Below are 24,340 nucleotides of genomic sequence, written 5' to 3'. Positions count from 1 at the left end.
TAAATTATATTTTATAAAATATGATTAATATATTTATTTAATAATTTAAATTAAAAATAATTAATTAAATTTAACAATATATTAATAAATAATATTTTTAATAAAATATATTTAATTTTAAAATCATTCTATCATCTAATTTTATCAAAATATTTATTAATATCTATTTTTTTTTATAAAATTCTTAATTTTTAACCTTAATCCCCAAATCAATCTCACAAACCTTAATTCCCAAATTGAAAAACCTAACCCTCGAACCCTTAACCAAGCCACCGAAACCCCTTCCCCAAACCCAGCAGCATACACGAACCGGGAAACAGAGAGAATGAGACCGAGAGAGGGAGGCGCATCGCCGGTAGGGATTGAGCTGCCGTCGCGTCGTCGTTGAACTGGAGGGAAGAGCTGCCGCCGCCACGCCTCACCGTCGAAGCTCCACGTTGTTGTTACCGCCGTTCGCGAAGAGAGAGGAAGCCCGCGAAGTCGCTGCTGAGCCACCGCCGCTGTATCCTACCTGCGCCACCGTTCAAGCCCATCGCCGTCCATAGAGTCGCGAGGAGCGCCGCCGTCATCGTCGTGATGTGTGGGCTTATCGCAGAGAGAAGAGACAGAACGCGACGGGAGAGGGAGGGGGACCGTTCCCGGCGCGGTCGTGCCGTGAACGTCGTCGTGGCCGTCGTCGTCGCCGTGCGTTGTTGCCGCCGTCCAAGCCATCAATGAAGGGAACCTTACCGCTGTGTGCTAAGAAGAGGAAGCAGCGCTGCCTTTCCATCGCCGCTGTTGCCAGGGTTTGTGGAGGAGAACATCGCCGTCGCCGTGGGTGGAGTCCACCGTCCGAGCTGCCAGCAGAGGAAGCCGCTGCTACTGTGTGTACAGAGAAGAGTAGCGTCGTGAGAATCAAGGGAAGAAGACGCCGTTCCGCCTCTGCTTCTGGTTTCTGGAATCTGACAGAGGACCGCTGCCGTCGATCGGAGATGCCAAACCTGCCGCTGCTGGTGGTGGATTCGGAATACTGGGTTGTCGCGTTTAAACTCTGCAATTTCGATACTGAGGTAGGAGATTTATTTTAAAATTAATCGCTTTAAATTATGAATGCCATTGAAGTTTAGTTACTAACTGCGAATAATTTTATAAATGTCTTGTTTGATTAATTGATGAAAATTGAAGAAATTGAGATTGTGGGTGATTTTGAATATAATTGAATGTGATGAAATCACGATTAATTTTGTGTTATTTATTAAATTGGTTGAATTGTGGCTATGAATGGTGATTAATTTGATATTGTTTATTAAATTGAAATATGATGAGTTAATTATTGAAGAACTGTTGTTTTGATAATTGATGAATTGACTTTGGGTTATGGCTGTGATTATGACTGGTTTTGTTGTTGTGAGTGATTAACTGTTGAGATCAATTTTGGTTTGAGGCTGTGACCGATAGTGGTTTTCTGATTTTGATGGAATTGTTGAAAATTCTGATTTTATGAGATTATGTTGAATTGGTTGAGTTATGGCTGTATTCTGATTATTGAGAATAAGTTTGTTGTTGTTTTTAGTTATCTGATGTATCAGAATGGCTGTGAAATTGACTTGTGACTGGTTAGAATTGGTTTTGGTAGTTGTTAATGTTGATTTATGATTAATTAGAATTAAGTTTGAGAACTGTTAAAAGATTAAAGTTTGATTATTAAATTGACCTTTTTATGAAATCTGAATTTAAAGATAATAACCGTAACTCTAAAAAGTATAAGGATAACTTGTGGTAATTGGAAACTATATGGAGCTGAATTTTTGGGTGAATATAGTAGTTGGTTGTAAGAGAAGTGGGATTTTGTGAATAATACATACTTTGTGTGTTTTGCTGTCAATATTGCTAAGATTTTGGTAAAGTTAGGTGATAATGTGTTTTGGGTATTTGGAAACTGAAAAACTGTTAATCCTTTGGTTAAAATAATTTATGAATTGATCAAATTGAAGTTGGATTGGTGGATTATGTGGGAATTGCGGATTATGATTGAATTATTAATCATTGCGAATTGTTAAATTTCTGATTGATTGAGAATCTGTTGTGATAATTGTTGAGAAAATGGCTGGTGAATTGTTGAGAAAGAGGGAACCCGTAAAGGTGGTTAAGTCCGAGTTTTAGGGGAGGTGTTGCCGAAATTTTATAAAATTCGAGGTTTTGTTTGAAATGTTAATTTATAAAAACTTGGATTTGGGAAACTATACTGTGTGACTTTGAATTTATTGAAAAGAACAGATTTTGTTTTGGGTTTTATTTATCATATTTTGAGTTCAATTTATTAAGAAAAGAATTATACTATTTTGAATTCGATTTATATAGAAAAGAATTATGTTTCGATTTTAATTTATTTAAGAAAAAGAATTGTTTATGAAATTAAAAAGTGAGTATCCTTTTAAAAGTATTAAGGGTAGACCAAAGTGCTTGAAACATATTTGATTCAAAATTTCAAGGGTAGAGATTATGAAATGATTTGGTGGTTGAGGTTTTTGGGAAACAATGTCTAAGAAAGTTAAGGGAAGTTTAAAGAATGGAAAGAGGATTTGGTTTTAAGTAATGGTTAATATAGGAAAAACCCACGAATTGATAATAATTGATTACGGGAATAACTCATGAACCGTTGATAATCTTTGATCTTGGGGAAATCCACGAAATGAGGATCGTCGTTTGTTTTGTTGATTCGGGATAACCCACGAACTGAGGATCTCTGTTTTGTTGTGTATTTATCTCGGGGAAACCCACAAACTAAGCATCTCTGTTTTATTGTATGTTGATCTCGGGGAAACCCACGAACTGAAGATCTCTGTTTTGTTGTGTATTGATCTCGGGAAAACCCACGAATTGAGGATCTCTGTTTTGTTTGTGTGTTGATCTCAGGGAAACCCCACGAATTTAGGATCATTGTTTCCCCTTGTGCGTATATTATGGGGTCGAGCTTTGCGCTGACTGCCGGTAGTCACAAAGGAGTGGTATTCTTACCACCGACACATATGTACTAAGGACACAAAGGGAAACCATATTTGGGACTTGTTCCTAGGTAATGTCGGGCTGCAGGGTGTAAATCGACACGTGAGCTCATGGCCTGCTTAGGACAGACATGCATCATATTGTTTGTGCATTTGCATTTGGTTGTGTTTGCTTGTATTACTTCTCTGTGATTGTGTTGTTTGACTTGTTTGTGTGTTGGTTTGGATCTCTTACTTGTGCTATTAGTTGACGGATGTATTGAGGTGAAATGTTGTGGTTGAGAAATGATTTTGTGGCTGAGAGATGGTTAATATGACTAATTTTGTGATTAAAGCTTGTTTTGAGTTTAGAAACTTAAAGAAAACTAATTAATCATCTAAAGTAAAACTAAAAGTATTTTCAGGAATTCGATAAAAAATAGTTTTTTTGAGTAAAGTTAATTATTTGCATTTTATTTCATCACTTTTACGGCATTTCCATTCCCTACTGAGAACGTGTGGTTTGTTCTCACCCTATAAATTTTTCACTCTTTCAGTTACACAGGTCCGGAGACTCAGTTTGAAGCCGCGGACGATTATTAGACTTATTTATGAGTTAAGTTGTTTTCATAAAGTTCTTTCGCCTTTGTTGATTAAAATTTTATTTTATACAGAGGGATAGGAGTTGTATCTGAGTTTCATTTGAATTCTTTTGTATACTATTTATTATTATTAATAATTATGTGATTATTATTACTTGGTGATCTTTGATATATGATTTTAATTAATGAAAACAAATTTTTTTTGTATTTTCTTAAAATTTGAAATGCGATATCGAACTAAAGACTCAATATTAAATAGTTAATAAGGAGAACAGGTTAGTAATGCCTTACTTTTGGTACGATCATAACGTATTGGAAGTTGGGTCGTTACAAGGCTTATCAGTGCAAGCGCCCTGGATTTACTTACTCTGAGTTTGCCACTCAGCGGATAAAGGCAAATATGCAGTGTGCAGAAAACATAGTTGTGCATCGGTTTGATAGAAGAAACGAAGTGTTTTAGGTGCGCAAAATTCCAAGCAGATGAGTGTTAGTAGTTGATCTTGCGGGATAGAGATGCAACTGGGGGCGTTTTCAGGTGGAGCGACTTCCATGTCGCCATGTTATTGCGTGCTGCGCTAACCAGCACCTCGATTGGCAGGTGTATGTGGGTGATGTGTACGAGATATCGGAGATTCGTAAGGTTTACAGAATTGAGTTTGTCCTATTGGGCGACACGGAGACATGGCCTAATTACCTGTGACTGATGATGGTTGCGAATCCTGCCTTGAGACGAACGTCAAAAGGTCGTCCCAAGTCGACTCGCTATTTAAAAGAAATGGATTCATGGGAAATTCGTGATCCACAGGTATGGTTATAGTCGTAGTAGATATCTGCAACATGTTGGACCTAGTGGGGTTGGTGACAATGGTGGTTCACAGAGATTATTTTCAGTTATAGAGGTCAATTGTTCGTTGTGGTTGGATTCTGAATTTTCAAGTTTATGTATTTTTAAGTTAATGTATTTTCAAGTTTATGTATTTCTAAGTTTGCTTATTGAATGTTAATTACAACTAATACAAAGATTAAATAATACTACGTTTGAATCAACTAAAGATGATTGCAACTAATACAGAGATTAAATGATATTTAGTTAGAGATTAAATGATATTTAGTTTGAGTCGACTGAAGCCGCATACAACTAATACAAAGATTAAATAGACTAAGTTCGACTAAATTGAAGATGAGTGCAACTAAAACAAACTGTAAATAGACTAAGTTCGACTAATCAACTCACGGCTTTTTCTTAAAAAATCTTATCGTTTTGTTTACTATCTTGTTAACACTTGACGAAATAAACCTGTTCAATGGACGGACATCTGTCCGTAGGTTGTACTGATGACCAACTGTCTATCCCTCGACTGGACCTGACCCACCTGCTTTTGCTGGAGCGGAAGGACCAGGGATATACTCAGCAACAACCTCCTGCTGTGTCGGCGCATTCAAGTCCAGACCGCTTGGAGCTGCTGCTATTACATTCATACGTCCTGTATTGATCCCAACATGCGGATCGATGGAACCACTCGCTCGACTATCGGGTGTGGGGGTACGATGGCTCTGACGAGCCGATCTGTCCACTGATGCTCGGTGTGACTGCGGCAACTGCTGTGATGGCTGAGGTAGAAGCGGGCGATGATAAGGAAATGGCTGAAACACTGCATATGGCTGCTGGGGTGGAAAATGGGGTGGCTGTTGGGGTGGATAATGGGGTGGCTGCGGCGACTGCTGTGATGGTTGAGGTAGAAGCGGGCGATGATAAGGAAATGACTGAAACACTGCATATGGCTGCTGGGGTGGCTGTTGGGGTGGAAAATGGGATGGCTGCTGGGGTGGATAATAGGGTGGCTGCTGAATCAACTTCGACAACCTCAGGTACATCCAGAATAATCCACCGTACCAACTACGGTACTCGGCAGACGGGATAAAGTCAACGATTGGTTGCAGATTCCTATCTCGCAACCGACTGTTGCGGCGGTTCCCCCACTGTTGAATCCATTCATTGAGTATGGTGCTCCAATCATGGCACTGTACTCCCCGAAGAGTGTAACAATGATGGTCAAGAGGGATGGCCTGTGCCGGCAGAGGGGGAGACTGTGCATACCCGTACTGACGAACCACTCGGTCCACAGGATGCCATTCGACACATTCGAATGAAATCAATGGCCCTACCGTGTCACACACATCAAGGTGGTGATGTAGTTCGGCCGGGATGATGATGCCGAGGTATGGCCGCCAGACAAACTGCAAAATGTTGCATGGGCTAAGTAAGATTATTAATTTCGTAAATTATTCTTGTAAATTAATACCGATACTGACATCTTCCTTGAAGTCTATGTCATGCCTTATAGACGCCACGCTCTTCGATATCCACGCCCTGGTTCGTGGATGATGACTCCACCTGCAATACACAACGTCATAACAGAGTTTAAATTACATTTTGTCAGTAAAATATAAATAAAATACAAGTCAAACTCCAATAAATTATGTACTATACGGTGTTACCTGCGTGCAACCGGTATATCAGCGAGTGCAAGCTGCTGTCTTGGAATGGGGGCAAGAAAGGGCATTCGTTCCCACGCCCAAACGAACAACAAATCAAGCGGACCATCCATCTCTTTGCAATCATACCGCGATGCACGACACAGTGACCTATAAAGATGTGCGAGAGTTGCTGACCCCCAACTGTAAGTGCTGATATGCTCAAAGTTTTGAAGCAGTGGTAGGTACTTCGCGTGGGCATATGTTGTTGACTTATCCGCGAAAAGGGTGGTTCCTAGCAGACAGAAGATATGACACCTAACGTATCGTTGAACAGACTCCGAAGTATCTAGAGGCTGTGTATCTCTGATATGGCGAACCCAGGCTAGCTTTATGTAACTTTTAGATGAACTACTCACAACGGGTTCGCTGCCAAAAATCGCCATGCTGTGGTTGACCAAGAAGTCCTGACTACTATCGGTCCAACCAGTCACAACCTCTCCCTCAATCGGTAGGCCAAATATGTGTAACACGTCCTCCTGGGTTACTGTAACCTCGCCGACTGGCAATACGAAAGTATGAGTCTCCGGCCTCCATCTTTCTACAAGAGCAGATAGTAAGGCGGAATGCCCTCTGATCTGTCCCACTCTCGATACATGGTAGAATCCCGTTGTTCGTAAAGCCTGATCAACCGCCGGGTGCCACAATTCTGGCGGATCAAGCTTACGGGGCAGCAGATTCCTGTTAGCCTGGTACAAAAAATAAAAAACAATTTCATAGTCATCCAAAATTTAAACTCAATTATTTTCATAAAATATAATATAAATTACAATAAAATTACAAAAAATTAAGACAGAAATTCAAAATAATTATATAAAACTCTAAAAATTACATTTTTTATTTTCTATATTTATTAATATTAATAACTAACAACTAGTACAAAATATAAATATTATAACATAAAAGAAAGTAACACAAAATTACAAAAAGACCAAAAAATCATTTTCATTTATATTATTTATTAATTTTAACAATTACATTATAAATTATGTTACTTACTGAGTTGAAGAAAAATAATTTTTAATATAAAAAAATATAAAAATATCATAACGGAAGTAATTAAAATTATTTAACTTATTTCTAATAATAATATCACAGAAAATTATTTAACTTACTACTAATAATAATATGCAAACGATAGTAATTAAGATTATTAAAATTGTTAATATTATCACAGAAAATTATTTAACTTACTACTAATAATAACATCAACTCAACTAACCACACTAAATATAATACATTCTAAATAGTAAAGATTAAATTAACAAAGATTTTAAACTTACCACATTAGGCTGTCTCAAATAATTAGTAACATGTTCTGCTGGATTAGCATAATCACGAACCATAATTGCTAAACACACTCCTTCCTCTCACTAGTCACTAACACTTATCTTCTTCAACCAGACCAGAGCCTCTTCCTCCACGCTACTCACCCTCGCTCTCACTCTCACTCTCACTCTCACTCTCACCACTGCATATGGAGAATGAGCTCCACTATGTTTAAGCTCCCTGCCCTCCTCTCCTTTAAAGGCAAGGCACCAGCTCGTTGTGCCGTTGGGAACACGCAGGGTGCGTGTTGCCACGTGGCGACGGATGCTCAACACGCAGGGTGCATGTTGTCCACGTGGCGACGGATGCTCAACACGCAGGGTGCGTGTTAGGGGGTGCTGCTTCTGCTATGATGCACCCCAAATCCAGAGTGTCTCAAGTGAATAGATTGATAGGGAGGAAATTTTCGGACCCTGATGTTCAAAAGGATTGCTGTTGAAACTTCTGAAGGCCCGGATGTTGGTGTTATGATTCACTTGAAATACTTGAAGGAGAATCATAGATTTACACTGCTTCAGATATTAGCAATGCTTTTTGCTCACTTCAAGATTATAGCTGAAAAATTTGGGGATCTCTGTTTAGGGTTGTGTTATAGGGGTTCCTTCATACTTCTCTGACTTGCAGAGACGGGCCTATCTAAATGTAGCACCAATTGTTGGGTTGAAGCCTTTGAGATTGATTCATGATTGTACTGCAACTGGTATTGGTTATGGAATTTACAATACGGATTTTTCCATTGCAGCCCAATTTATGTTGCATTTGTTGATGTTGGTCATTGTGATACCCAGGTCTCCATTGCAGCATTTCAGGATGGGAAAATGAAGATGCTTTAGCATGTTTTCGACTGGAGCTTAGGTGGCCGAGACTTCGACGAGGCTCTGTTTAGTTATTTTGCAGTGAAATTTAGGGAACAATACAGCATTGATGTATATTCTAATGCCAGGGCTTGTATCAGGCTGCGGTCACCATGTGAGAAATTGAAGGTTTTGAGTGCAAATTCAGAGGCTCCTCTGAACATTGAGTGCTTGATGGATGAAAAGGATGTTAAGGGGCTTATCAAGATGGAAGAATTCGGGAATTTGGCATCAGGACTATTGGAGAGAATTTGTGTTCCTTGCAACAAAGCATTAGCTGATGCAGGCTTGAGTGTAGAAAAGATTCATTCTGTTGAGCTAGTTGGCTCTGGTTCGAGGATTCCAGCTATAACTAGATTATTAACTTCTCTGTTCAAAAGAGAACCCGGCCGAACGCTGAATGCTAACGAGTGTGTAGCTCGAGGTTGTGCTCTTCAGTGTGCAATGCTGAGTCCTGCTTTGCGTTTCAAGGAATACACTAATGTTGCAAACAATACAGTGGTAATAACAAATGAGCTGACTTCAAGTGGTTACCTAGCTTTATTTTCTGTCTAATTTGGACTTTTTTTTTTGGTTATTATTGCTTGATATCTTGTATCATTCTCTATGAAATTAAATGAATGTAAAATTTTCATGCTTGTTTCAGGTCCAGGATTCTATGCCTTTTTTCAATCGGAATTTCATCTGAGGAAGGTCCAATTTCTGCAGAACCAAAGGATGTGATTTTCCCTAAAGGCCAACCTATTCCAAGTGTTAAAACCCTTACATTTTGTTTCAGTAACTTGCTACGTTTGGAAGCATTCTATGCTAATCCGAGTGAACTACCTGTCACGGTAAATTTTAGAAGGTTAGATTTAACAGTATTTGTATAATTTTCTGGAGTGTTTGAGAATATTTTAGATGATTCCGGAACGTTCTAGAATGTCCTAGAAGGTCCCGGCATACTCTAGAAGGTTCTAGAAGACTCTGGAAAGTCATAGAGTATTCTAAAAGAGTGTGGATGTATATAGGAGTACAAAGAGTAGTATGAAAAAATCTAGAAGTATTTAGAAAATTGTGGTATGATGGATATTTGTAATGAAGGTTCTAGATGATTAATCTAGAACGTTGATTAGATTTAATCTTAACCATCCATTGAGGAGGTGGATGGCTATAAATAAGAGGTGAGAGTTAGTGTGAGTTGTGTGTAAATCATTTGTAACAAACACTTGAGCAATAAAGTGTTCTTCCACCAACGCTTCCTTTCTCTTGTGTTCTTAGCTTTCTTGCTAAGTATTTGAGGGTTAGGCTGACTTAGTCATAGCTCAAGAGATTGAGTAAGTTCGAGTGCCGGCATGGTAGCATTGGAGTGTGTCCAAGGCCGTGACAATTTGGCATCAGAGAAGGTTCGAGAGGGAGCACACGTGGCTTGTGGGTATGACTTCTAGTATCACCATGGAACATGTTGAGTTTCAAAGAGGAAGGAATGCTATTCCTTCTCAATGGGGAGACAAGAAGATCCGTTCTTCAAGTGAGCCTAGAGGTAAGGACTCTAACTTCTTAGAAGAGAGAGTTTCTGTGTTGGAGAATGTTCTATCTCTATGGATGAGTGTTTTCAAAGGATAGAACATGATAAGGAGACCATCGAGGCTCACGTGTTAGGAGAACTAGATGCTTTTAAAGAAAACATGCTCCAAATCGAAGAGAAGCTTGAGAATTCCTTAAAGCTATTTGAGAAAGTTCGAGTTTGGTTCGAGGAGGCAAATTCTCGACCAACCATTATAAGGGAGACGACAAAGATTGATCTTCCCACAAGAGTACGATTAGCAACTACGTAAAGGAGTTCACTACTCTCACACTTCAATTCCCTCAACTTCTTCCTTGCTTCATAAACCACATTTTCAGAGAAGAATTGTCTTCTCAACTCTCTTTTGAAATCTTCCTATGTGGCTATGTTGCAAGTTTCCTTTTCCATATCTACGCACTTTCTTCTCCACCACAAAGTTATCAGAAAGGTAGAGAGCTGCAGTGCGTATCTTTATTGTTTCTTCGACCACCCCTTGGCTTTCGAAATACCTCTTCATTTGCCATAGAAAGTTCTCCACCTCGTCAGCGTCCCTTACGCCCTTGAACTCCTTTGGTTTGGGGAGATCAATCTTTGTCGTCTCCCTTATAATGGTTGGTCGAAAATTTGCCTCATCGAACCAAACTCGAACTTCCTCAAATAGCTTTAAGGAATTCTCAAGCTTCTCTTCGATCTGGAGCATGCTTTCTTTAAAAACATCTAGTTCTCCTAACACGTGAGCCTCGAGGGTCTCCTTATCATGTTCTATCCTTTAAAAACACTCATCCATAGAGGATAGAACATTTTCCAACACAGAAACTCTCTTCTAAGAAGTTAGAGTCCTTACCTCTAGGCTCACTTGAAGAACGGATCTTCTTGCCTCCCCATTGAGAAGGAATAGCATTCCTCTTCTTTGAAACTCAACATGCTCCATGGTGATACTAGAAGTCATACCCACAAGCCACGTGTTCTCCCCCTCGAACCTTCTCTGATACCAAATTGTCACGGCCTTGGACACTCTCCAACGCTACCGTGCCGGCACTCGAACTTACTCAACCTCTTGAGCTAAGACCAAGTCAGCCTAACCCTCAAATACTTAGCAAGAAAGCTAAGAACACAAGAGAAAGGAAACTTTGGTGGAAGAACACTTTATTGCTCAAGTGTTTGTTACAAATGATTTACACACAACTCACACTAACTCTCACCTCCTATTTATAGCCATCTACCTCTTCAATGGATGGTTAGGATTAAATCTAATCAACGGTCTAAATTAATCATCTAGAACCTTCATTACAAATATCCATCATACCACAATTTTCTAAATACTTCTAGATTTTTTCATACTACTCTTTATACTCCTATATACATCCACACTCTTCTAGAATACTTTATGACCTTCTAGAACATTCCGGAACCATCTAGAACATTCTTAAACACTCCAAATAATTATACAAATACTGTTAAATCTAACCTTCTAAAATTTACCATGACATACAGCCTGGGATATCTCCTAAAATTAGCAGATTCACAGTATGTCTTCTCTACAACCCTCTTTTGATTTGAAAGTGTTTTTTTGCTATTTGTGTGTGCGCGTGCGCGTGCATGTTTCCATGAATAGCATCAAGTATATCCTTATGACATGATCTTCTTAGCTTTTCTGTTTGGTACTGAGCGATTCTTATATAGTAATGTCTAATTTCAGATTGGTCCTTTCCATGGATCCCTTCATATTAGTATGGCACGAGTTAAAGTTAGAGTTCAACTCAACTTGCATGGAATCGTCAGTATCAAATCAGCTAGAGTAAGTAAGAACACTCATTGTTTACCTCCCTACTTCACACTATTAATTTTCTGAGAGATTGCCATGCATATTAACCTTTGTTCCTTTCTTTTTCTTTTTTAAAAGTAATTTAATGTCTTTACTTGATCGAGAGTCATGTGGATAATTCAGTTACAACAGCTAAAAACTAATCATCGTTCAGATTCCGAAGCAATGGATGTTGAACACATTTCTTGGACAGCCGATCATTGCAGAAACTCAGAGCATAGACATGAAGTATTATTCCTCTCCATATCTCTCTCTCTCTCTCTCTTTCTCACCGAAGATATTAGTTGTTAGATATTGCTTGCAATCTTACCTTGAAGATAAAATTTTTATAGCTAAAATCGATTATCCAATCATTTCTGCCATTGAATTTTGTAAAATGTCTGTTGAAATTTGTTTTCATGATCTATGACATTGGATCTGTACATTTTTATATTGTGGAGATTGTTTTGATTGCAGATATGATTCATGTTGGTGATTTGAGTGAATGAAAATGTTACTATCATGCTTTTTTACAGGCTGGTGGTGCGGGAAAAGATAACGCTAACAAGTTTCATGTACTAGTGAGTACAAGGCCGAGATATCAGAAGCTGAAGAAAAATAAATCCGATTGGCGCAGCAGGACACTAGAATGGAGCTAACTAAAGACAAGAGGAATGCCTTGGAGTCATACATCTATGAAACGAGGACTAAGGTAAGTGTCTTATATCTTAGGTCCTGTTTGGTAGCTGTGCTAGGACAGAAATACAAACACATTGAAAGACAAACATGTTTGGAGAAAGAGACAAAGGCAAAATATCCGTCTTGGGAAAAAATTTGCCTAATTTTCTATCCGCTAAAATTAGGAATAGTTAGGACATGGAAAGAAACACAACTGTCTCTGTCTCCATTGTTTTAGTGTCTGTATTGTTTGTTCTGAGAAGATGCAAGTGGGTTTTTCTGTGATTCATGTACTTTGTTTATACAGCCACAAATTTTTAGGACAAAGGCGCTCGCTTTCTTTGTTGATTGGCACAAATTTATCTCTGTTTGTTGAATAGCTTTTCAACACATATCGGAGCTTTGCAACCAAGGAGGAGGGATGGCATATCTAGAAGCCTGCAACAGAGTGAAGAGTCGCTTTACGGTGACGGTGACGATGAAACCATACGTGCTTATTCTGCTATACTGGAAGATCTAAGACAGGTTATTTTTCGCTTCCAGGACCTCCATGTTTCTCACTCCATACTTGTTAACATTCTTCATCTTCATGTAGCTTGCTAATCCAGTTGAGAATTGGCACAAAGATGAAGCAGCCAGAGTGGAAGCTACAAGAGATTTGTCAAGTTACATTGTTGAGTACTGCATGTCTGCAGATTCTCTTCCACCTGATCATAAAGAACAGGTACAATAACAATAGTTGCAGAAGTATTGGGGTTCTTCCTTTAACATCAAGTTTCAAGTGATTACTACTTTCTTGTTTCAGATCATCAATGAGTGCAATAAAGCAGAACAGTGGCTAAGAGAACAGATGCAGCAACAAGATACCTTGCCTAAGACCTCTGATCCAGTATTTTGGTCAAGTGATATAAAGAGCAAGGCAGAGGAGTTGCAATTGTATGATCTTCCCTATCCATTTTCCTTTGCAGAAGTGTACACTTTTTTTATTTGTTATCCCTTGATTTTATCTAAAGAGTTGAATGTTATGGCTTTGTTGTTTTCAGAGTGTGTCAGCGGATATTGGGATCCAAAGGTACTTAAGTTCCATTTGACAAGAGTGACAACAAGCAAAACACTTCTAATCTCCATGAACAATTCTCATAAATGTAGATTATTTCAGATAGACATAGGTAACATGTGAAGGATGCAAATCTTTGTATTTTTGAAAAAATTGTTAAAATGAAGTTAATAGTAAGAAAAATGCCCAATCATTTATTTGTTTTTCGTTTTATTTCCCGAGCCTTCATCCACCTTTTTTGGCATATACTTTATGCACTGTGTACTTGCTGGTTCTTATAGAAACGTATATTAAGGTCTTCCCAATTTTCGTATAAGATTTGTCCATACATATAATCATGTTAATTTGGTAGCTTCACCTCTTACTACTTGATATAAAGTTGAACCAACCCTAAACCTTTGATTATCTATTTATTGGGAATGGAAGGTATCAGTTACTCAATGATCATTCACTTGAACCTAGTTTTTTATTTTTATTTTTTAATCTTTTATCTTGTATTACATTTCAAGTCCAGACAAACATTCCCGAAGAAGAAAATGTTGGAAAATCAACTAGCTCACAGGGTATTAATTTCTTTCCAAATGGAGATAAAAAAAAATGCAAATCTAACATTAACATAAACAATGAATCGAACGGAAAAGGAACCAAAGCATCAATTTGGACCACTTGAAACAATATCTCAAGTTGACTTCATTTCATGGGAGCAATTGATATCAGCTCAACACATTGATCACTTGTGATGATTATTTTGCATTGAAACTTCAGAAGCAACACAAGAATGAAGGGTGATGCTGCATTCTAGATTGCTAGTTCTCTTGCCACCATTTGAAAACATGACACGAGAAGCTTATAGAAAATTTAACACAACCAAACCTATAATTGGGTAATGCTAATTGGATCTACAAAGTAATATACAGGATGTGAACCATGTTGGGAAGAAACATATTCCGCTATCAATTGTTTCGGTTTCTCTTCTTGGAATTTTCCCTTTTGACACTAGTTTTCTTTTTTGACTTCCTGGATCCTGCACCACTCTCCTGCAAGATTCAAAAGCATTATTTCAAAGCCATAAAACATCCAAAATGACTATTCAATGTGAAAATAGTATGTAAGCAGATGTACCCTCCGATACTGTCTATATGCAGCTTGGCCTGTTAGCTCCTGTCCACTTTTGTTGACATAAACCTGCGGTTCCAAGATACGAGAATCAGATTCTGAAATGTTCTTAAACATGTTTGAACTACTACAAGCACACATACCTTTCTTCCTTCAGGTGATGTAAACCAATGACCAACGGATTGACCACTTGCTTGAACACGCCGTTTGCCCGCATCCTTTGGTATACTGGTGCGACTCTTGGGTTCCACCCAGTTTGTAGTAGTATGCGAAACATTCGAAGAACTTGATTTGTTTGTCTGGTTCTTCTTAGAGCCATTCCTCTTTGTTGCTTTCTTTCTAGAAGATTCTCCATTGCTGAACTGCGAAACACCTCTGGCTCTAGGATCCACCCAGCCTTCGGAAGCACCTAAGTTTTCCTCAGCAGAAAAATTTCTTGATCTGTTATTCCCCCTTGTCGAGCTCTTAACAGGACCTTTCTGGGCAGAAGCTCCCCCATTGCCAAATTGTCCCCTGAAACCGAAAATTACAAACAATTCAACATAACTGGCAAAGTGTTTCTTCTTTAGCCATCAGCAAGCATAAAAAGTATTACATGTAATCGATATTTGACGCATTAGCTTGTTGATTCACTTTGTTGATGCCTAGCGGAGAAAAATTACTGAGTCTGCTGCGGACCAATTGCTGAATCCTTGGATCAGCATGGAAAAAGTACCGGTGAGCAGGAGGAAGAGGCCCTTCAGACTCCCAATGCTGCTGATCACCTTGGCAGCTAGAATTAACTCCCGTATGCCCTGTTCCGCAACTTCCAGCCACATGAATCCCTGAGCTCTCAGATTCCTTGTTTTTTGCTGTCTATACTACGAATCGATGTTAGTAATTCTACTTATTCCCATTCGAGAAAATTATAGATGAATGGTGTTAAAAGGAAATTTTCTGAATTAAGAGGTTAGAAACTGTCACTCACATTAACCCCAAGAGACCTCTTGGAGCAACTTCCAGCCACATCAATCCCCGAATTTGCTACTCCCTTGTTCTTCACAGACTGATAGTACTCCTCACAAAACTCATCAAACGCAGGTGTGGGAATCGAAAATTTCTTTACAGGAGAAAAATCCTTCCACAGGTCATGATCTTGGTCCACACTACACTTCGATTTCGTTGTACTTTGCTGAACAGGAGCAGCTGCATTCTTGTTTTCTTTACTCGCCACAATTTCCTCTACATCCGAATCAGAATCGGAATCAGAATCAGAGAGCAACTTAAACCTTCGGAGAGGACTAGTTGTTAATTTGGGAAACATCAACCCACGATAACCAGTTTCCATTTTAGCAGAAACCGGAACATCATCAGGACAAGGTTCCTTCCGTTTTGTAACCCTAGATGACGAATGAGGAGTCAAAAATCCAGAACCACTCAATGAGACCTTGGAGCTGCTACACACTGGATGGCTCCTTGTTGATGAATGTGCATTTACTATTGCCACCAAAAAAAATATACAAAATTTAGAATTGAAAACTTGTAATTAACTGAAATGATGTATTTTATGTGTTGAACTTCAATATTAGCCTTTTTTTTCAGTTGAGAAGTGCAATTTATAACCTCGAAGGCGATCGTGGTCATTGTCTTGTGAGGAGAACTCTTCGATGTCTTCGGGTGCGGCATCCGGGTCGGAATCGGGTACTTCCTCTTGATTCAAATCGTTGCCATCGTTGATTGGAGGAGGATGGATTGGAGACTGTGGTTCTGGTTCAGGTTCAGTTTCAGGTGGCTGGGAATCGAAAGTGAAATCGAGGCCCAGAGAGAAGGATGGAGCTTCCATGAGTTGCAGAGAGATATTGAGGGAGAACGAGAGAGTGATTGAGAAAGAAAGAGGATTGGATATTAGGGTTTAGAGGGTTTTTGAATTTGGGGAAAATGGAGGGAATTGAAATTGCAGTGTAGTAGCTGAGAAAAATTGTGATAATTTTGGCGGGTTATTGATCCAAAGACATGATTTTTCAGTGCCATTCTAGACACTAGAAGAGACGGCGAGGATTTTCCGGAAAGCTACACCTTCCCCTTCCCTTGTTTCTCACTTGTTTTTATTTTTTTTAATTATTATTTGCTAACAATAAACAATTTCAAATAATATATATTTATATATAAATATACAATAATTTATTTTAAGAGCTGATTTTAGTTTGTAATAATATTTTTTAAATTTTAATATGTTTAATTTTAATAGTATAATTCTATACAATCGTTAGTTAGTCACTCACATCCGTTTTATATGACCATTTATAAATTATAATGAATAATTAGATGCACATGTAATACTTGTAATATATCGAAATTAAACTCTCAAATTACTTTAAACTATGAAAAATTCATATGCTTCTAGTAACTTCACTTTCGCTACTTGTAAGTTGTAACACAGATGTTATAACGACACTCAGCTATCAGAATGAACATTAACAAATGGAACGAGGAAATGGTCCCAGCATTCAAGTATGAAGTATGAACTATGAAGTTCTCTTTTACTTTACCGAGTCCAGAAATTATCTTTATTATTATCTCTTACTACAATAGTACAATCTACAACAACTCCTAAGCGACATCTGCAACAATAGAAAATCAAAATCCGGAAAATAAAAAATAAAAAAAGATATTGCCAACATCTATATTTTATCATCTGTAATTTTCTTCCCTTGACTAAAATTGATACAACAAAAGATACATGCTTCTCATAATCTCCCTCAAGATCCTACATATTACAAAGCTATTTTCCAAAGACGATTATTCCATCTTCTTTTGAGATACATTTTCTGCTCAATGCTTAGTAAGAATGATGTAACGAAGAACTGAGACATGAACTATAAGTCTGAAGCGTAACTTGTGCAATTGATCAAAGGCATCAAAGGCCCCTCATCATCTTCTGAGCAGTTTTTCCATATTTGTACCTGGCGGATTTCTTCATGCCAACCTGTGCCTTGGTTGCACCTAAATCTTCTGTTTAAGAACATGGCGCAACTGAACCTTCTGGCTTTCCATCCTAGCTTCCAAAAGTTTGGTTTTCAAGCTATGCTTCTGTCCAGTGCGCGGAATGCATCCTTTCATGCCTCGATGCAGATTTCCCGAATCAGGAGGACTCAACTGGTATAGAATGTCTTGGGGGCTTAAACCTCCTTTACCTGAACCATGATCTGGGGACATGATTCCCACATTAGATAACCTTCCATTTGAAAGCCTTCCATGAATTCCCTCCAAAGAGATTATTTTGTAATTATCGCCGTTGGTTGGGCCCGACTTCCAAAGCCTTGCTATAGATGATACCTTCTTTGATTGCTTAGCGGGTATAGAGCACACTTCACTGATTTCAGTGATTGGTGTCTCCTGGCCTGCATTTTCTTCCCATTCGAGCACACTCCTCCCCGAGACATTACTCTGTCGATGATTCTTCTTGAAAGACTGGACACTCCCTTCTGGCGAATAACTTGAGCCTTGATCTTCAACATGACTCACAGTCTCCCATCCACTTTCATCTTCATCCATATCACCATTATCATCCATGAATACATCTGAATGTCTCTGAATGTTGTTCTTACTGAGTACTTTGGCTTCAGGACTCACTCTATGGATCTTCGAGGCATGACTACCGGGGCTGTGAGAAACACAAGGCTCAATCTCCCTCTCATTGGGTTCACCGAAATTCATATCCTCAAAGATGGCAAAAATATCTTCTGAATTGGGTGGCTCATACGAGAATCCTTTGATGTCTTGAATGTTCATTGCAGCTGCAGCCTGTTGCAGTGACTGTGCCTCTTTCATCTCCTTTGGAGTTATGCTCACACCTTTTGACTTAAGAAGTGCTTCCAATTCAGCTACAAGTATATTCATCTGTGAATACTTATCTTCAAGTGCAACTTTTGCATCTATCAGTTTCATTTGAACACGTTCTTCACGCCATACTTCAGCCATCTGTAACATCTTTCTCTCCTCTTCGACCTCTTCTCTAAGTTTCATAGACTCCCTCTTTAACGCTTCAACCTCAGCCTTGTCATCTCCAATTTCCTTGGCAAGCTCATCACACACTTCCTCAATCAATTTTCTTTCCTTCTTCTCCTTCTCATATTCCTGCATGTAACGCTTTGCTGCTAGTTTGACATCTGCTAACTCATTAACCAGCTTTGAATTGACAATTTCAAACCTTTGCCGACTTTTCCTTTCACGACTCAACTCGGCTTTAATGTCATCAATGTATGCACGGATTTTCTCATGCTCTCTGCTTCGCCATTGGGCCCTTTCCTCACTGACTTTCTTCAAGAAATGCTCAAGTTTCTTTTTGGAGGAGCGGCGTTCAGTCTCAAGCTCCTGAATTCGTGTGCGAGCTTGCTCTAATTCAGCTTCAAGGGCAGATACCACAGATACAGCACTTACCTTTTGATCAAGAAATTTCATGTGGTTGTAGATATGTTGTGCCTCATCAGATGTTTTTAAACATAAAGGATCCCACTTTGTTGCACCCTCCATTTCAGTGTTGGAAAACTGGAAAGAAGGTTCAAGCTGAAGAAAACGAAGGATTAGAATTAGTCAATTAGCACTTCAATTGCTTACTCTCTTCTTAGAAGTAAAAGCAATATGCTTTTAAAACCTTCCCTCGGCAAGGAAAAAAATTCCTCCTGTTCCTGATATTTTAAGAGCTACTTTCACCATGTAAGTGTAAATGAAAAATGTAAAAAGTGTTTTGTCCAAGCCATTCTAAAAAAGCCTCTAACATTGTACACAGCATGGATGACGGATCTATGCAACAATCATGAACTACAGTGTTGCTATGATTGTATTGTAGGTTGAGATGCTTATAGTTTGTTGCTATTTATAGCCAAAATGAATTTGCTTCCTTCCACACATAGCATAGACGTATGATTAAAACAGGCATGTGCATGACTAACCACAAGTACAACCAGGTAACAAGATCACAATGCATGTACATAAGCTCCCCACACTATTCTTCAATTGCAAAAGGCTACTAGCACTTCTAATAGTTCGTATTAAAATGGGGAGCAAAAATCATACCTCACAGAAGTGCCCGCTCTTTGGCCCAGAGATGGAACGAGGACTTTGGGATAGATTCTTCAGATCAGAAGCATGAGCCATGGCATTTGGACGGCCGGGGAATGGGAGGCCTACGTGGCCGATTCCATGCTGCAGATGAGTGGCACATCAGGACCAAGAACCAAAAACAATGCCAACCACATGGACAAAAATTACGATGCAGTAACATACAAACAATAAATCAAAGAAATGAATCCACAGTTGCCAATGTACACAGAAGAAAACCTAATCAACTTATATAAAATCAATCATTAGAAAGAACAAAACGAAAAGGTGCCGAGTAAAACTACATCAGTATTCACGAGTAAGCTACACAAAAACTTTATAGGCTAGAATCCTGCACAATGATGATAAAGAGCGGAATCTCACACAAGTCAACATTACTCCAGAATCAAGCAATAATAGCATTGAACAACAACAATATACTACACATTTTACTGCACAATGAAGGACTCTAGAAAACAGTAAACGAAGCAGTAACTCTCAGCTGAGAAAAAAAATAAAAAATAAAATCAAGTTTCCAAAACCAGAAAGAAGAACTAACACGTCAAAGCGACTACACATTGAAAAAACGAAGCAGAAAAAAATCGAAATCCAAATCGAAGAACTGTTTTCTACCTGAAGCCTCAACCGATCCTCGCTCCTCCGTACCACCATTGGCATCTCCGGCAGGTGCAGCCGCCACAGTCCGGCAGCGAGCTTCCTAGCCGACACCGTCTCACTCTTCCTCCGGCAACTTCTACGGCCAGCTCCGACGACCGACTTCTGGTCCTCCTCGACCGGATCATCGTCTCCAACTCCGCCAACGTCGCCGCCGTCGTTCCTCTCGTGGATCTTCCACTTCAGCAGCGGCGTTTCCGGCCTGCTCCGCCTCCCGTTCGGAGCTCCTATTTTCCTCAACCTCTTCCCCGGCGTCCTCGGCTTCTTCCGGTGAAACAACTTCGGCGGTTGGAGATCTGAGTCCGGCGTAGGGTTCGGCGGTGCGTGAAGTGACTTGCCGGAAATCTTCATCGTCTCCGGCGAACACAAGCGAGAGCCATTCAGGTACACATCAACACACTCACTCACTCACTCTCTCTCTCTCGCTCTCTCTCACACACACACACAGTGAGCTCAGTTTTGACCGTGAGAACAATGAACCAATAAAACAAATGCTTAAAAGATAGAGAGAGAAAATGAAAGAGAGAGATAGAAAAAGAGAGTGTGTGATTGTGATGAAGTTCGTGAAGTGTGTGTGAAAAGTGAGGGCTTGTAAGAGAAGAACACGAGGAACGTACAGTAGAGAGAGAAAGTTTAGAGAGAGAGAGTGAGAGTTTCAGAGATTTTGATGATGAAAGAAAACGACGAACACAGCGTGATACAAATGCAGACATACGAACTCGTATGTACGTATTTGTTACGTATTCTGTATTATTATACGGTCAACGTATTCCTCAGGGGCGGTGGACCAGTTATACACTTATACGACGTCGTTTTTCACTGGTTTGTGACAGAGAGACGTTGGGATTTTGGGTTTCTTGTTAGTTGTTGCAGTGTAAGAAACTAAACTAAATTAAAAATAAAAATATAATATTGAGATATTAAAAATAGTAAGTGCATGTAATTAAAACTACACAAGTATGAACATGAACCCCAAGAAAAATAAAATAAAATAAAATAGATGCTCCAAAATGCAATTTACTCTTTCCAAAGAAAAAAAAAAATCAATGCAGTGTTTGTTTGCTGTGGCATTCGAAATTTTTTATATTTTTTTATGAATCTTCCAACGTATTCTACGTGTTTTCACTATTAGCTAAGTGACAATTATTGTGGTTTAATTTACTGTTGTTGAACTAAAATGAATAAATATATTTTTTAAAAAATGGTTCGGAGCTAAATTTTAATTCCAAGACACTAATTTTGTTTTATAAATAATCGCTATGGATCTCTGTTTATTTTTTATACTGCTAGAATAATTGAATGTCCTGTTTTTGGGGTACAAAGTTTGTATGAAAATTTAAACCAAACTCAATTATTGAATTGGTGTCTTGGTGAGACTTCTTTTTCTTTTTATTTGACCAAAAACAAAGGAAGTAACACATTATCTTCCCTTCCCCATTTTTACCCCATTGTCATCACCTCAAAAATCATGGCTTAATAAGTAAATACTAAATCAAAAATATTATTTATATATTAAAATTAATTATTATATATTTGTGTATAAATATATATTATTTAATTTATATTTAATGTATATTTTATATTAATAATTAATTTTAATAACTGTAGATTTGAATGTGTATAAATAGTTAAGCAAAAGTGGCATTGAGAATTTGCGATAACCATTAAAAAATGCCAGCAGTTTATTTGTATGATTAATGGGAAACACTTATTATATGAAAGAGAAAATTCAAATAAAACAAAACATACCATAAGCATTTGTTACCCCTTATATTACTATAAACTTAAAAATGGAAACAATTGAAATATATATTCTATTGTCTAAATTATTTGGCAAATTTCCTTATACAGCTAACAATGTCCTGGCTCTAATTAGATTAGATAAACATATATTATATGATTATTAATTAAAGTCAAGATCTTTGTCAACTAAAGTGACTGATAAAGTGCTTAAATCAATCATGTATTAATGTTACAACAAATATTATTATTGTTGTTATATATCTTAAAAAAATTACACATACATAAAAAAAATTAAACATTATAAGTTTGTGTATATTTATACGTGTTATTTTATATATTTTTAATATATGTTATATATTCTAACATATATTATACATGTAATTATATACATAACATGATTGATAAAATCTTTGATTTAAAATATGAAATTATTTAGTAGTTTGACTATTAAATTTCTAATATCATAATTTATTACCAAATCTGAAATTTAAAACAATTTATTTACGGGAATCACTAAAACTAAAGTAAAATAGAAACCATTGAAAGAGAATTTGATGCACAATCTTAAACCAACATTTTAAGTTTGATAATAAGATGTAGCATTAAGTGTTATACAAAATTGAATATATGAAAATTTCATTCAATACTCAAATATTAACAATATTCCTTCCATTCCATTTCCATTTCTCATCTCCCTACAAAATTGAAATTTGGAACATACTGCCCATGAGGCTATGAACTTTAGTTTAAAAAAAAAAAAGTAAAGTATTTTTTTAAGTTTTATTTTATTTTAATTTTATTCTAAAATTTTTTATTTACATTAAATATATTATTGACAGCTATTTAAAAAATTTATTACCAATTCAGCCATAATTTTATAAAAATAATTTTTAACTCAAATAAATTAGATATAATTATCATTTATTATTATTAAATTATTCCTAATTTAAAAAATATATTTTACTTTTTAAAAAGTTATCATGGGTTAATAATTTAAACTAAAATTTGCTCAAGTATCAAGAAAAAAAGAGAGAGTATCCATTTCTCCATACTTGATAAACTCGAATCAGAATATTTTTATTTTTCTAAAAAGAAATTATATAATTAGCAAAATAGGACCACGCGCCACTACCAAAGCGCGTAAGATCACGCGCTGGTTATGTTCAGTGTTCACAATCACAGCCTCACATGGCATCATAAGAATGTCCTCCCTATTTGTTTTCTTACACAGTTTAAAACTTTAAATATCCCAGCTACAAAGGCATCCGAGGGAGCTTCCACGTGGCCTAACCAGAATCTGCCACGTGGAATAAACTCCAAAATTTGTCCTCCAATTTTTAAGAACTGCAATCACATGGTTTTGGCATTCTAATAACATTATCACTTATTTTAATTATTCGGACCATACCATATGAAGTAATATAATAAGCAACAAATTTTATATTTATTAGGTGTTTTTTCACTTTTAAACTCGGGTTTAGATCTGGTTACCCTTATAATAATCCTAAGACCTAAGCTATGGAAAAGTTGGCTAACGGCTACTAATCTTAATTTGATAAAGATTCATTATGATGGTCAACTTATTATATATTTTATTTGTTTATATATTAATTAATATGAAAAAAATTATAATATAAACAGTGTTAAATCCCTTCAGGAGGTTACATGCACTCTAAGATGATAAGGTAGATAATCGATAATTTTAACCAATAAAAATGGAATACTAGTAAGATAATTAAAAAATTTGTACATGGGATTAAGTTAAAATCTCAACATCATATCATCATCTATATTGTTTTTGTTAAAGAAAACATAGTAGTTTGCCTTGAAAATTTAAAATACTTTGCCTTAAAAATAAAACAATTTAAAACTTTATAACATGAATAGTAGGCATCAAGATCCTCTAAACAAACAAAATCGATAAAGTGATAAAGTGATAAATTAATTATTTTTAAATTAAGACGGTGAAGAGCACATTTTATAGAAATTACAAAATTAATAATAATTAATCTTTTATTTTATTATTTTACTAATTTTTTTATTTTAGATGATCTAAATTCAAATGATAGATATGTGAAAAACTTAATTATTATATTTAATAATAGATTTTAATAATTAAGTTAGATTAATCAAATTATTAATTCACTCATTTGGCTAAATAATTATTAAAAGTTCAAAATTTTTGTTATGTATGTAAAAATTTATTGGTCGATAATAAATTTTTAAATAAAATTTAAATTGATAAAAAAATTAATTTTTAATCTATTTGGTTAAAAAATACTTGAGAAACTATAATAGATATCCTATTTTTTGGGGAAAAAAAAAATCATATTTTAGAACCTATAAAGTATAAGGGTTC

At 37.0% G+C, this 24,340-nt stretch overlaps 5 protein-coding genes across 10 annotated transcripts; 2 read left to right on the top strand and 3 right to left on the bottom strand.

The window, feature by feature from the left end:
- The first annotated feature begins 231 nt into the window (after positions 1-231).
- On the top strand, positions 232-3,719 carry LOC107496584 (uncharacterized). The gene is made up of 2 exons (XM_016117885.3): positions 232-1,049; positions 3,521-3,719. The coding sequence occupies exons 1-2, from the start codon at positions 714-716 to the stop codon at positions 3,545-3,547; spliced, it is 363 nt and encodes a 120-aa protein (XP_015973371.1). The 5' UTR covers positions 232-713; the 3' UTR covers positions 3,548-3,719.
- A 980-nt stretch (positions 3,720-4,699) lies between these two features.
- On the bottom strand, positions 4,700-7,519 carry LOC107496499 (serine/threonine-protein phosphatase 7 long form homolog). The gene is made up of 4 exons (XM_016117768.3): positions 7,384-7,519; positions 6,065-6,789; positions 5,879-5,960; positions 4,700-5,803 (listed from the first exon to the last, which is right to left on the bottom strand). Exons 1-4 carry the CDS (start codon positions 7,444-7,446, stop codon positions 4,913-4,915), a joined length of 1,761 nt encoding a protein of 586 aa, XP_015973254.1. The 5' UTR covers positions 7,447-7,519; the 3' UTR covers positions 4,700-4,912.
- A 1,187-nt stretch (positions 7,520-8,706) lies between these two features.
- On the top strand, positions 8,707-13,570 carry LOC107496387 (heat shock 70 kDa protein 16). 6 transcript variants are annotated; one of them, XM_052251913.1, is made up of 10 exons: positions 8,707-8,784; positions 8,930-8,976; positions 9,062-11,356; positions 11,529-11,627; positions 11,809-11,882; positions 12,170-12,345; positions 12,692-12,836; positions 12,907-13,035; positions 13,117-13,247; positions 13,355-13,570. In XM_052251913.1, exons 6-10 carry the CDS (start codon positions 12,308-12,310, stop codon positions 13,389-13,391), a joined length of 480 nt encoding a protein of 159 aa, XP_052107873.1. In that variant the 5' UTR covers positions 8,707-8,784; positions 8,930-8,976; positions 9,062-11,356; positions 11,529-11,627; positions 11,809-11,882; positions 12,170-12,307; the 3' UTR covers positions 13,392-13,570. The 6 variants fall into 6 exon arrangements, with proteins under 6 accessions (XP_052107873.1, XP_052107876.1, XP_052107872.1 ...); XM_052251916.1 differs by lacking the exons at positions 8,707-8,784; positions 9,062-11,356 and having other exon boundaries at positions 8,958-8,976; XM_052251912.1 differs by lacking the exon at positions 8,707-8,784 and having other exon boundaries at positions 8,972-11,356.
- A 428-nt stretch (positions 13,571-13,998) lies between these two features.
- Positions 13,999-16,306, bottom strand: LOC107496500 (uncharacterized). The gene is made up of 6 exons (XM_016117769.3): positions 16,087-16,306; positions 15,452-15,960; positions 15,080-15,339; positions 14,628-14,997; positions 14,491-14,553; positions 13,999-14,405 (listed from the first exon to the last, which is right to left on the bottom strand). Exons 1-6 carry the CDS (start codon positions 16,304-16,306, stop codon positions 14,322-14,324), a joined length of 1,506 nt encoding a protein of 501 aa, XP_015973255.2. The 3' UTR covers positions 13,999-14,321.
- Positions 16,307-16,994: 688 nt separating this feature from the next.
- On the bottom strand, positions 16,995-20,921 carry LOC107496481 (uncharacterized). The gene is made up of 3 exons (XM_016117743.3): positions 20,197-20,921; positions 19,540-19,668; positions 16,995-19,029 (listed from the first exon to the last, which is right to left on the bottom strand). Exons 1-3 carry the CDS (start codon positions 20,587-20,589, stop codon positions 17,467-17,469), a joined length of 2,085 nt encoding a protein of 694 aa, XP_015973229.1. The 5' UTR covers positions 20,590-20,921; the 3' UTR covers positions 16,995-17,466.
- Between the last annotated feature and the right edge of the window lie 3,419 nt (positions 20,922-24,340).

The sequence above is a fragment of the Arachis duranensis genome, chromosome 7 (genome assembly GCF_000817695.3).
Source record: "Arachis duranensis cultivar V14167 chromosome 7, aradu.V14167.gnm2.J7QH, whole genome shotgun sequence".
NCBI classification, from domain to species: Eukaryota; Viridiplantae; Streptophyta; class Magnoliopsida; order Fabales; family Fabaceae; genus Arachis; species Arachis duranensis.
The sequence above is the reverse complement of the archived record's forward strand: the minus strand, read 5'-3'. Positions and strand labels throughout refer to the sequence as shown.